The 15,398-nt window shown below is 32.1% G+C and overlaps 1 protein-coding gene across 4 annotated transcripts in view; it reads right to left on the bottom strand.

Annotated features, from left to right (window-relative positions):
* Positions 1-15,398, bottom strand: part of pknox2 (pbx/knotted 1 homeobox 2) — a gene marked incomplete at its 5' end in the record, with an annotated part of 203,544 nt that overhangs the window by 82,705 nt on the left and 105,441 nt on the right. For all 4 annotated transcript variants that reach the window (NM_001442096.1, NM_001442097.1, NM_001442095.1 and 1 more), the window contains 1 exon segment: positions 1,381-1,489. In NM_001442096.1, the coding sequence (NP_001429025.1) occupies positions 1,381-1,467 (87 nt within the window).

Here is a 15,398-nt window from a genome sequence, read left to right on the forward strand (position 1 = left end):
CGCGAGTGTGTATAGAAGTGCAGTACCAAGTTCCGCCTACAGAGGCGCTGTTCAAAGATCACACATACACATCATGGTTTACAAGACCATATTTGTAAAGGTCATAAAAAGCACACCAAGTGTAATAATAACCAAATAACAATGTGAACTTTTGAAACAAGTCTTATAATTATCATTTAGGTCATTGTAATGAATAATCATAATTTAAACCATTTTTAATATCAACTTAAATTTTTAGTTTATGAGACCACCAAAAATGGTCTCATAAACTAAATGGTCTCATAATGCTGGTGGGTAAACCTGAAAATTGGTTCCATAAACCACATATGCCAACACACACACACACACACACACACACACACACACACACACACACAGCTGAAGCTCATCTTTCATTACCTGGGCTATAAAGAGAGCACTCACACTAACATTATTGCTGAGTCTTGTAAACTGAATTGGGAAAATTACGACGCGTTTTCCTTGCCTTGCCGGTTTGACCCTTGCCTTGTTTGTTTGTTTTACTGTTTATTCTTGTCTGCTACCTGTCTTCTGACCACTCGTCTGTTATTTGTTTATGACTCTGGACTATCTGCATATACCTGTTTGCCCCTGTGTTGACCGTTGCTTACCTGAACATTCTCAATAAACCTGCATTTGGATCTGTACCTCTCTTTTCAGCGTCCGCTTCAAATTACAGAAATAAACAGTGCTTCACGGTCTTAATGCTATTCAGGTACAGAAATTAAATAAGCAAATGTAAAATTACACTTTGGCCTTTATCACATTAATAACTTTATTAAAGTTACAAATTACGCAATTTCTTGTACCTTAATACTCTTCTGAAATTCTTACGGTCCTTAAAAACCCATGCAAATTATCAATTGTTTCTATTGTTACAACTCCTGTAAAACTATAATCCCTACTTAACATTGCAGATCTTGCGATGTGACTATTGCGAATGCACACATTGCAATATCAACGCTGAATCAATGGAACCTTTTCACAAGCATGTTATAACGCGTTTTTTAGCATCTTAAGTCCTTGCAATTATTTATTATTTAGATTTTTTTTTTTAAACGTATGAATATTTATATGTATGTAAGTATGTAGTATATCATCTTTGATTCAAATTACATGTACAAACCAATTACCGCTTGTGCGAGGCATTTCTAATGCAGAGTCTATGGGACAGGACAGTAAAATTGGCGTTATTCTCCCCTCTGGTTGCCTTCATCAATCTCACACAATTATTTTCCTTTTTCTGAAATATTTATAACATCATCATGGATATTTTATTTTATTATTTGATTGTAAAAAAATATATATTTGTTGTACTTTCCCATTTTCTATGTCCTGAGTTTTGTTGGTTTATTGACTGACCTGTTGGCTCTCCTGGTATGATGGTGGAGGGACGCTCTGTGTGGCCATCATGGTCAATGCTGGTGCTGGGGACACATGTTGCATCATGGGATAGCTTCACATGGAGACCCTGAAGCAAAGAAAACAGTGACATAAAATATTATTTAGAGTGAGTAAAATGTGGATCTTGGCAATATATCAGTGTTTGAAATGATATTTGAATGATGCAATAATATTTGTTAAAAATAACGTTTTCTTCAGATATAGATAATGTATAGTTACAAAATACAGTTTCAAAGCATTATTACTGGAACAATTCCAGGACCTACCACCAGGAGCTGCTGTCATTAAACTCAAAAGAAAATTGTCAAACAATGCTGGAGGAACTTAATGTGTTAAATAAAATGAAATTACATGAAATGAAATAAAATAAAATAAAATAAAATAAAATAGAATAGAATAGAATAAAATAAATAAATAAATAAATAAATAAATAAATAAATAAATAAATAAATAAATAAATAAAAATAAATAATAAAATAAAATAAAATAAAATAAAATATTTTTGGCCAGGTCATTAAATTTAGATTTTTTTTTTAAATATAGTGCCCACACAAAGGCTGATTTTAATTTAATCCTTGTGGATAACAAATCTATGAAAAAAAAAATAAAAATAAATAAAAATCAATACATGACATAAAAAAAATATTTTAAAAATAAAAATAAATAAATAAACAAACAAACAAATAAATAAATAAATAAATAAATAAATAAATAAATAAATAAATAAATAAATAAGTAAATAATGCTAACATGTTTAGGCTTATTTGATTTTTTTAAAATTTGCAATTGAAGCTATATGAACTATAAATGGGCTATAAATAAATAAATAAATAAGAAAAATGTTTTGAAGGATTAAGTCATAGCTAACAAAGTCTATTTTAAGCCTTTGAGGATTTGTAGGCTGCAAACCTTTTTAAATAAATTGTGAATGAAAAATAAAATAAAATAATGTCCACTTTATGAAAATCTTGTGCAAAAACTTAATTTACTGTGAGTGATTTATATATTCAAATATATAAAAGATAAAAATTGTCACCAGATCCAAGGTATTAGTAGCAGGATAATTGAGCAATCTAACAGACCACTGACAGTCCAGAAGCAACACAAATGTTGCAGTGTATCTGTCCAGAACACAAAATCAGGTGCAGGTAGTGTACATGATGAGTTAGTGTTTTTCTCAGGTAAACACATCAACCCCAACAGGCCAATCAGGGGCTCATTAGTTCTGTTGTCAGAAGCGTAATTGACACTGGACAGGGAAGGTGGACTCCGGGGATGGTGCACTATGGGACACCCCGGACAAAGATAATTGGCCCCCAGTCACCACACACAGACCCCTGAACCCCATTTTTGAGTCAGGTTATAGCAAGTATATGACAACAATCTTTACTCTTTCTTAACTTGACTGAGGTTTTTATTTGCACATATTTTGAAATTTCATAAGATTTTAAAATTGAGTTTTAGTTTGGTTTAATAAAACAATAAAGTGAATCTAATAAAAAAAATGAGTATAAAGGAAAATCAAAGTAAAGCAAAATGAAATGAAATGAAAAGAAAACAAAAATCGCCGTAAATGAAGCAAAACAAAAAAAAAAGAGAACAAAAGCACAAATATTCTTGATCGTTTTAAACAGATGTTTGAATTTTCAGAAAGACGGAAAGAAAGAAAAGTTATTTTCAAGTTGTAACTGAGCTACTGAGTCTATTACCATAAATAACTTTGAGTGTGGAATAGTGTCTCTCCTTATTGATTTTCCCATCTGTCAGAGAATTAGTGGCATCCAAACACAAGAGGACAGCCAGAAGTGTTACAAACTATTTTCTCTTAAATCAGGTTTTGGTTCAGTTATCATTACACAAATCACATTTGAGTTAATATATATATATATATATATATATATATATATATATATATATATATATATATATATATATATATATATATATATATATATATATATATATATATATATATATATATATATATATATTATTATTATTATTATTATTAGCCCCCCTGTTTATTTTTCCCCAAATTTCTATTTAATGGAGAGAAGATTTTTTAACACATTTCTAAACATAATAGTTTTAATAACTCATCTCTAATAACTGATTTATTTTATCTCTGCCATGATGACAGTGAACAACATTTTACTAGATTCAAGACACTTCTATGCAGCTTAAAATGACATTTAAAGGCTTAACTAAGTTAATTAGATTAACTAGGCAGATTAGGGTAATTAGGCAAGTTACTGTATAATGATGGCTTGTTCAGAAGACTATTGAAAAAAATATAGCTTACAGGGGCTAATATTTTTGATCCTAAAATGGGTTTTGAAAATTAAAAACTGCTTTTATTCTAGCCAAAAAAAAAAAAAATATATATATATATATATATATATATATATATATATATATATATATATATATATATATATATATATATATATATATATATATATATCATATTGTATATGAAAGGAAAGTTTTTTATTTGAATACTTATTTCCATACAGTTTTAGTATGTTTTAATGTCATTATATATATATATATATATATATATATATATATATATATATATATATATATATATATATATATATATATATATATATATATATATATATAAAAACATTAAAACATACAAAAACTGTATGGAAATAAGTATTCAAATAAAAAACTGGCCTTTAGTAAAAAAATGAATAAAATTTACGAAAAAACGCAATAGAAAAATAATAAAACAAATATGTTTAAGGCACATAAAATTTCCCCCAAAAAAACCAACTAAATCTAAAAAAAGATATATATATTAAAGTTATCATTTTAGACAGTTTAACTGCCTGTTTTATTAAAATAAAATGTAATTTAATTAAATGCAATTTGCAATCAAAGCTATATGGACTCCAAAAAGGCAACTAAACTAAACTAAACTAAACTAAACTAAACTAAACTAAACTAATTTAAACGAAAACAAAACAAAACAAAACAAAACAAAACAAAACAAAACAAAACAAAACAAAACAAAACAAAACAATTAAGCTGATATTTGTTTTTAGGTTTTAATTGCAATTGAAGCTATGGACTACACATTTACAGGTTAAACAAAATAAAATAAACTTTTTTTTGTTTTTAGGTTTTTAATTGTAATTGAAGCTTTGTGGACTATAAAAATAAAATAAAATATTTTATAATAAATGAAAAAATAAAATATAATAAAACATAATAAGCAGGCTTATTTATTTTAGGCTTACTTTTATTTGCAATTAAAGCTATATGAACTACAAATATACAGATAAAAAAATAGAAAATTATTTAAAATAACTAGAGAGTTGTTCACCCTTTGGAATTATCACACTAAAGTCCATATACAATATGATATAAGTGTATTTACATATGTAAATATATAACACTAAAACAGCAAAGGAAATACTGACCATTTGAGTAGCCTAACACAAAAAAGACAGCATTTAAAACCATAATTAAACTCAATACATCTTTCTGTTCACTTTTCATTCCAGAACTTCATGAAAATTACACCCAAATCATTATAGTTATCATTTCCGACGGTTTGACCCCCCAAAACGCAGTCTTCAGTCCGCCATTGAGAGCCAAGCTTTTAAGCAGCAGATGTAAGCAGTTGCAAAGAATACTAAAAATACATAAGCAATCATATATAATTACTCTGATAGAACAGTACGATCACATCTGCCGAGTTACTGTGGGAGGAACCTCTGCTCCGTTTGGTAATTACACCAGACATAAATCACTCATTGAAAACGTGACCTATAAAGCTCTTTCCGTGCTTTAGTAATAGTCATTTTCTCTCTTGAGAACAGCTTGTTAGATCATAACTAGAGCTGGAAATCTTAAAGACACAAGCATTTATAAATAGCTGCATACACCTATGGAGGAAAAAAATAAATACTGTAAGAGACCATTTGAATATTATCAGATTATTTGTATTTACTGGATTTATTATGCATGGCTTTAAGTAAAATCTTTATATTTGTTTCATTATATAAACAATTGGTTCAAAATTTAAAAAAAAAAAATTGTGACTTGTAACTTTTTCATAAAATGACAATCAGGATGAATAACAATATATTTTATTTGTTATTCCACAAAAATTCTGTGGTATTTCATGACAAAACTGCTTTAATTGACAATATAGATTTTTTTTTATTCTGTAAACTATTTATGGCATTTCTTTTGAATTTAAAACAGAATTGCTGTCATTTAAAGCCTTTGGTGAGCATACAATAACAAATACAGATGCAAAGTTTTCAGATATTATCGTTATTTGGTGGAATAAACCGGATTTTTTTCGCACCAGAATAATTTGCCATTTTCAGGAGAAAAACAACAACTTGGTTTTATCTTTTTCATAATGAAACGTAGTAATTTTATGCAATATTAAATGCTCTAAATGACAATATGTGTTCGAGTAAAACATAAATTGTGTTTTATTCTATGAGCTACTGATGACATTTATTCCTAATTTAAAGTAAATATGTTGTCATTTGAAGCCTTCGGTGAGCATGAAATAGCATATATATATATATATATATATATATATATATATATATATATATATATATATCAATCATTTTTAAACACCATTTTAGGGACAATATTATTAGCCCCTTTAAGCTATTTTTTTTTCTCGATAGTCTACAGAACAAACTATTATGTTTAGAAATGTGTTGAAAAAACAGAAATTGGGGAAAAAATAAACAAGCGGTCTAATAATTCAGCGGGGCTAATAATTCTGACTTCAACTGTATATATATATATATATATATATATATATATATATAAAATAACATTATATATTTATATAACTTTTTATTATGTTTTTTTATTTTATTTAATATAATAAAAATGAGCTATTTGTACTAAATTAAATGCTCTAAAGGATAATGTATTTATTGTATGAGCTACTGATGACATTTCTACTTAATTTAAAGTAAACGTGATTTAGGGCCTTTGTTGAGACTAAATTAAAAAATAAAGATGCTAAGTTTTCAGATATTATCATTATTTGTTAGAATAAACCCAGATTTTTTGTCACAATTTATTTTTATTATTTTGACTAATTGCCATTATTTACATACAGTAAACAACTACTGATGACATTTCTTCCTAACTGAAATTAAAAATGTTGTCATTTGGAGCCTTTGCTGAGCATAAAATGAAAAATAGACATGCCAAAACGTGCTTTGGTTCAGTTTACTGGCCGTTTACTGTCAAAAGGCGTACCAAACCGAACCGTACCCTACCACTTTTTGGTCACCCCTTTGCAAAGGGTACAAAAGGGTACCAAAAGGTGGAGCTAGAAGTGCAGCTGAATGCTATTCGTTTACAGAGATAAGTCATTTGCTCGCGCAACAAGCAGAATGAAAACAAAAGAACTGCCATATTTTAAATACACAGCCGAGAGATTACACCATAATATATACATATAATAATGAGCCATGTTCAACCTGAGCTCAAACAAACCTTTTTGTTGTCTTGATGAACAGCCAGAAAGCCAAGAAGAAGAGCAGATTCTACCCTGTGCCCTGAAGTTTTTTACGAGCTAGTCTTTAGCGTGAGCGGTTTCACTTTCTTGCTTGCGCTTGTGCTCGCATCTGCGTATATATTTGAAATAACAAACTTCTTGAGCTGATGATTATAACGTGCGCTTGATTATTGACGTGCTTTTGAAACCCGGTGCTTTCACAAACTGACAAGCGCGAGAGTGAAGCATGAAAAACAAAGGAGAAGTCGGAAAAAACAAAGGAGCAAATTATTCTTTTAGCAAATGTGAACAAACTGCCATGTTTAACTATTATTAGTACTCTTTGGACTGTTATGAACTCGGAATGATGGAATTGCTCTCTAACAAGAGGTTACATGTGCTGCTAAAGATTAAAGACACAGATGAGATGTTTGCACTGACTGTGGGCTACACGTTGTGTTTTTTTTTTTTAACCCAAATAAGACCTAAATGTGTGCTGTGTGTAGTTTTTCTGTAATTGGGAACATATTGTAAAGGTCTGGATGTGTTCATATATGCTGCATTTATTTATTTATTTTACATAATTGCAGACGTTACAGTAGGCTATTTCGCACTGTCATTGATCTGCAGTTACAATGAAATTATGTTTATAGAAAAGTTAATAATAATAATAAACATTTATACACAAGTATTTATGTGTATAAAGCATCTGTTTTGTGAGAAGTGCTTCTCATATGATATGGAACAACCCGTACAGCTTTACGGTAGACATTTGCTCGAGCGAAAATTACGTCGCTTGAAACTGTCGTACACCACACCCACCAAAAGAGTACCATTGCTCCCCTTTTAGCAGTGGAAACACAGGCCTGATAAAGGTGACCCACACCGTACTGTACCACACAGTGGAAACGGGCTAATATATTGTAAAAAGGGGCATAATAGGTCCACTTTAAAGCTTCTTTACATAAAAAGTGTCATGCTTGTTTATGTTAATTTTTAGACAACACAAAAAAGCAATTTTTTAACTTTAAAAAGTGGACAAACCCAGATTTTCAATCATGGTCAATGCAAAAAAAAAAAAAAAAAAGTACACTATTATTATATGACATTTGGAAGAAACATTATCCCACCCTTAAAAAATAAAACAAACATCAACATTTCTCTCAATCACATCCCTAAATCCAGAGAAAAGGTTTTTTGAAAGTACCACAGCTGTACAGTGTATGCGCAAATCACAACAAAGTCTACATGCGAGAAGACATTCTGTGTGGAAAATCAAGTAGAAAAGCACACAAGCCAAGTCTGTGAGACGGCGGACAGGATGTAACCTTGCTCAGACGCAGACAGACAACAGTTCGAGCGGCAAAACAGGAAAGATCTTTTTTTCCCCGACTCGCAGCTCATCTTCAGGTTGGCAGGAGTGTGTGGAAAACGGTCGAAGGGGCCAAGACAAACCAAGCAGCTATTTTAAGGAGATCACACACACACACACACTGGGACTGAGACTGGGGTTTGGGTTATCATGATCATAAATGGCATCAGCACCTTTGCACTCGGACCGTTTCATGTTGGAAACGTGAGGAATTTTCCAAGCACAAATTAGATTCTGGCTTGGCGTTGCATATTTTATGAAGCTCGTCCAAATCATACAAATTGAGAACGTTGCGTGTGTGATTTGTATACTGATTACACACCGCGTCTGTGTTCTCATTCCAAGTGCTATCAGCCGAAAGGCATCTTCACTGTTATCGCGCCTCATTTTAATTGCAAATTTTGTGAGCGAGTTGGTAATTAAATGGAAAATTGCACATTAATTGATGAGACTAAAGATAAAGCAATTCCAATTATTGCGCGGTATTTTAAGGGGGTCTCTCAGGTCTTTGGTCCCTGGAGTGGCGCCGGTACCCAACGCAGCATCATAATAACAATGCATACACACCGGGTAACAGCTCTATCCTCCAACCGGTGTTTACAGACATGGACACACACACACTCACACACGCGCGTCTTTATAATGAGCAAAGAAACCTCGCAGGTCTCTGTGGGCGAAGGGCAGGCAATGATTAAGGCTTCCGGCTTGCTCTTTTAAAACACATCATCATCATCACGCCGTCTGACTTCACATTCCAGCTATTGATTTCTGCACATCGGTCGATACTAAACAAATCGATCTGTTCATTGATATACAGTTGGAAATTCTTGTTCCGTCATGCATTGGAAGGGCTAAAGAGTTGTACATATACAGTTTGGACAGTTGTGGAATTTTTGTGTTAAGTAAGGAAAGATATACAGTGGAATAATAATAAAAAAAAGTTGGCAGGATGGTAATGAAATATTTTGGTCAATGTTTTATTTTATTTTTTTGCCAAAAGTGATAATAGGAAATATGTAAAACTGTAACTTGAATGTAAAACATTGTAAAAAAAAGAAAATTAAAATCAGTGGGGGTAAAAAAAGTAAAATAGAAAGAAAGAAAATAAAAAAGATGAATAAATTGCAAAAGTAAAATGTAAAACTAAAATTGTTTTTATTTTTGAAAGAAACAAACAAATAAATAGGCAAACAAAAAGAAAGAGTAAATTAATATGTGACAGGGAAAAAAATGGCAAAAGCAAAAATAGGAAATTGTAAAAGTAAAATAAAGAAATGTAGGTCACACTTTGTTTTGATGGTCTGTTTGTTGAATTTTAGCTACAATTCATCTGTTAGACTGTTAGGTTGGGGTTAAGGTAACTTTATTATAGTCAGTTAAATGTCTGTCGAAGGAGGAGTATCAACAGATATTAAGCAGACAGTCTACCAATACTCAAAAGGACCATTAAAATAAAGTGTTACCAAAATTAAAAAAATTTAAAATAAATAATAAATAAACCTTTACAAACCCCTTAGTGAAAATATATAGTAGTAAAATTAAATTAAAAGACCACTAAGAAGACTACTACATACATGTATATATATATATATATATATATATATATATATATATATATATATATATATATATATATATATATATATATATATATATATATATATATATATATATATATATATATACACACACACACACACATACACAGTATATAGGGTGTAACGATACACGTATTCGTATTGAACCGCTGGGTACGAGACTTTCGGTTCGGTACGCATTACAAACCGAACGATATGATTTAGACTAACATCTGAGAAGATAAGAGGGAATAAGTACAAAATACAAAATATAATGTTTTCAGTGCAACAAAGCTCAGCATGGCATCCCAAATGACGTGGCAGACAACATGCTGCCTTCCCCACTGTCATGTTAAACAGCAGACCATCGCTTTTGAACTCAGAATATTCTTGAGGATTAGCACATTTATAAAGAGTGATTTCACATGAAGTAATGTATTAAAGCAGGGGTAGGGCACCTATAGCTCGAGAGCCACATGTGACTCTTTGACCAAAAATATGTGGCTCTCCAGCCCTCTCTCTTAAAATAATATTTCAATTTTTTTAAAATATAACTGCTACTTAGTGAAAATACAATTACAATTCCCTTTATATTGTATTTTCTACAGCAAAATGAATAAGAACTCACAACAACAATAAAAGGCAAGATAAATTCATTTACAATTCATTTATATACATTTCTATGTTAACTACATACAGTAATTCAAACAATTATGAGTGGCGATGGCAAAAAGAAAAAAAATCTGTAAATTGTCTTTTCTTCATTCATTGTGATGCATCATATTTGTTAATTTTTGAGTTGTGCATGGACATAAATAAAGGTTTTGTGTCTAAATAAATAAAGTTTTTGTAATATACACACACCTCATATGGCTCTTTAAAAAATGCATTTGATAAAAAAAAATCTGAAATGGCTCTTTGCTAAAAAAAAAACAAAAAAAAAAAAAGAACCCTAAATTAAAGGAGAGTAGAAAGCAGAGTTAAAATTACTTTAAAAAATGTCCAAAATAATTAAAATATACACTGAAAAAAAAGATTAATTTGATCTAATTTTTTTAAATCAAGTGATTGCAAACAATTTATATGGACTGAATTTGAACAAATTAAGTTGAACATTACAAAATTAAACTTGTTTGTTTAAATTTAGCCCATATACATAAATTGTTTGCAACAATTAGCCTTAAAAATTGTGTAAATCCAATTCAATGTAGCTATTTAAATCAATTAATCAACAAATCACTCAATAAATGAAATTAAAATCATTTTACAATTAAAAATGCATCACCACTAAATAAAAAAAATAAAATCTGCTTTTAAAATAGCAACACTTGCATACAACACAAGTAATTGTCATATAAATGGGCTGAAGTTTTAAAATTACAGTGTTTAAATGTGCAATTGTACGTCAGCTATACAATGCAGCAAGCTGTAACTTGATGGCTGGAGCTCATAATTACAGCGAGCAGACAGAGCTTTTTAAAGGCTGGGGAAATGGAAAGTAAAGTGGGGATGTATTGAACATGTCTGCTGTGTGTCTGGGAAAGAGGTGCGCTCGAATGCTAGTCCTCTTCCCATCGACAGCGCTCCTCCAGACCCTCACCCTCAATCGTTTTTCTGTTTGATCACAGTCGATAATTAACAGCCACCTGATGGAGAGATGAGGCTAATAGAACAATGTCAGAGAGCTTGTTTAGTGATGACTAAACCTGCATGCTAATTCGGAAAAAACTATATACTTCGGTGATGATGGGAAACGTTGTTTTGGGAACATACTGCTGTGTAGCGTTAGCATCTAGATGTGTTAAGGACTTAAAGAAGCCACAGAATGAAACTCTGGATATACCAAAGCATAGCTGAATCATTTCATTTAGTACATGGACATAAAGTCAGCCTCAAACATTGCTGTTTCCTCATGTAAATTCAGTGAGTGCAAAATCATGGTGAAAAACAGGCCAATCAGAACAAACCACTGACTGTGATGATCCACACTGGATCATTAATTAGATGGCCCCTGCCTGCAATTGGTTGTCCACAATGTAGCCTAGTGAAATACCAACAATGTTAAGCTGCAATTAAAAATACTATGTATGTGGGACACTTATTTTGAAAACGAGAGAAGCAGTTTAGTAAAGCCGTCAGCAACCACAGAGGGTTTACAGCTTGTCAGAAAGCAAAATGTGAAAAATAGAAATTATAAATGTATTCAGCACCACCCTGAATGAGCATAGGGTCTAGTTTAATGTATATTGTATTAGTTGTGAAAATAGCGGCAATTTATTGTACGAGCCAAAAAACACATGTAAACTGCTAAGTACAAGTGTTTATTGCACGTGTATGCATCATGTCATATAACTTAGCTCTTATGCTGTGTTCACATCAGACATGGTTGAAACGTCAAGCGCGGGTGATTTACATGTTAAGTCAATGCAAAGATTCGAATAGATATCCTGCGGCGCAATACGCGTGAATGAGGCTGCACGAATGAAACGATTTGCATAAATAAAGCGGCACGAGTTGAGCATTTTGCATGATTGACGCACTTAACGCACTTCGCGCAAATCGCTTGAGTTGGAAACTTCAGTGGACATTCGCGCTGCGCTAACCAATCAGGAGTTTGCTCTTGTAGGGGCGTAATTATGACGTAGCACCTGTTGTTGGTGTCTCAAGGGAAAATCCTATGCCGACACCAGACAACAGCTTATCAAACTGGGCTCGGCTCAGTCTAAAGCACCGCTGAAAGCTTCCATCCTCCAGGTATAGTTTCTGGAGGAGTTGATGAACTCACAGAGCTGGGTGCACCTCTGAAGGGATCTAGTGGACTCAGGCGCGGCTCCAAAAGCATCAACGATGTTTATCAGCCTTCCTAAAGCACATAATCACATCTATTCTCTCAATAAAAGACAGAAGCCCTGCCCATGATGTGAATTTGCGTCTATTGTGAATGGAATTTGAGGCATGATTGAAACGGATTTGGTGTGCGAATGAAGCCAGTAAACACAAATTGTTTATTTACGAACAAATAGCACGACTTATTCACGCGTTCCACGTCTGGTGTGAATAGCATTACATGGATTTCTCTTGAGTAAAAGGATGTCAATGCCAAATGTCAATGCCTGTGTTTTCTTATCTCTTTTGGTCCCTTTTATCAAGTATAATTATTTCAACCACAACTCAAATATTTCACTCACTACTTTATATGTCATTCACTATATATATTTCCCTCAATACTTCTAGTTAAAATAGACCTCTCCATCACTTCAGCTGAAAAGAAGGCATCCACTTAATTTGTTAGAACATACTGTGACAAATGTGGTGCCAGAGCAGAGCTCAATAATGTTCATGATTCTAAATATGTTCAATATATGGTCAAAACCACAATTTCTATTCTAGGGGAAGTTTCTGGGGTAATAAATGAGCCGTTTTCAGACTTTTTAACTTACCAAAGCTACATATCTACTATGTAGATATCAGAGAACAATTCAACATATTGAATCAATGCACAACATGGCATATTTAAACTTCAGATTATGCCTGTATTAACTTTTTTTTACTGTAGTAGTTCATGAATTAACTTCATGGTATAGGGTTATGGCACAAAATATAATTTCATCTTTGTTAGACATTTATATGTTTTAAAAATAATTAGCTAAAATGGAAGTTTTCAGTTTTGAGGAACTTCATTTATTTATTTATTTATTTATTTATTTATTTATTTTGTATTTTTTTAACTTACTAATATAGATATCTAATGCCATTGTACTTCTTGCAAATCAGAGTGTATGTTTTGTAACTATTAGGGTTGGGCAATGTCGACCAATTTGGCATCGAACAATGTGTAATGATTAATAAACTCACAACTAATTAATTATTTGTAGCCTACCCTTTCAACTACCTGACCCGCATAATCTTTGATTTACCCAAAAACAAATCATAAATAAATAAAGATTACAATAAATAAATAAAGTTACAAATTACCACCCGTCAATCACTTTTTTTGCGGGACTCTGTTATGAATATGCGGGATGATTTGTGTCGTTATAATGGCATCAACAAACTTTGTGGGTAAAAATGGTGCACAGCCAACAGGAACCAACCAACAAAGAAGCTGTGACATGTTACCTAATAGATTCAAAAGACTGAAGAGTCGTTAGATAGAGACAAGATTAATTAAATATCACATTTAACAATTATAGTGAGATGCCATCCAGCGCTGATAAACTGTCCAACGTGCTCTGCTCTCTGGGGTTTGTTGGGTTGACCCAACCCCAGTAACTATGACATTTTTTCCCTATATATTAATATAATAACTTTATTAATCTCAAAATCTCACACTTTTCTAACAATTTCAGATTTATGGCAAATCAAAATAACATCTTGTAAGAGAAAACTGACCTTAAGTTTGAAGAAATATATATTTGCTCTCAACTTTGAGTTGACCTCTAAAGTTTTAAATCTTAATTCAATTTCTCACAACTGCAAGTTTAACGGTGTATTCAAAATTCCAAAGTGGCTTCAGGCCAAACATCTGCTGCTCCTCATGCTATCAACTACAAACAAATGACAAAGAATTGCCATGTATTGAATGTCTCCATCCAGGATATACGCATCCCTGTGCACAGAGCTGCAGGATCAAAGACGTGTGTGCGGGCATTGACTTCCTCTTAGTCAGAAACATCCTCAGCGTGCGAACCAGTGTCCAGAAAGAGCAGCAGGTTTTCCCTTTTAAGCAGAAACAGGTGAGCTCTGAAGAACAGGAGGAAGTGGTTGGTGGTTTATAGACCCCATTCATCATCATTCACATGCGTCTCACAGCGAGCCCTCACATCTGGGAAGAGGGTGTTTTATATATCTGTTTACCAGGCAAGCTGGCAGACTGAAGAAACAACAGACCTTCACTTTCTCTTGAGACACTTACAACGTGGCACAGCGCTGGACGTTGTTTCGGAAACTCAAGACAACTGCATAAATTGCTTTATTTATAGATGAATTGTGTTTCTGTGCTAGTAACTAAATTTACAGGGCTTCAGCACACTGCACTGAATGTTTACACACTGTTAACATTTTTTGTAAATTACCCAGTATTTAACTGTAATATGAACTGTACTTTACTGTAGGACAGTTATGCAGTATGTTCAGTGATGTAATGTAACAAATTATGAATACTCTAATTACTGTAATGGAGTTCAGTGGAGTTTTCTCAAGAATTGTAATTTACCAAGTAGTTTTAAAAATCTGTACTTTTACTTTCCCTTGAGTACATTTTTAGTGCTGAATCGGCACTTTTAATCCACTATTTTCTTTTAACCTGCAGCCATTACTTTATTTCTTTCTCGTCTATGGTGATTGGCAAAAGCAGAAAAATCAGTCCTGCGATTCCTGTCCAATCAAATCACACATAAAAAGTAAATCACATTATACTGAACTACCTGGGCGCTTTATAAATGCAGCAAACAATTTTGAAGCCATTAAAAATGTCCAAGGAGATGTCCAAAATCTTTATACGCAATGACCCAACTGTTCATAGACT

The sequence above is a fragment of the Danio rerio genome, chromosome 10, assembly GCF_052040795.2.
Source record: "Danio rerio strain M-AB ecotype USA chromosome 10, GRCz13ab, whole genome shotgun sequence".
In the NCBI taxonomy this organism is placed as follows: Eukaryota; Metazoa; Chordata; class Actinopteri; order Cypriniformes; family Danionidae; genus Danio; species Danio rerio.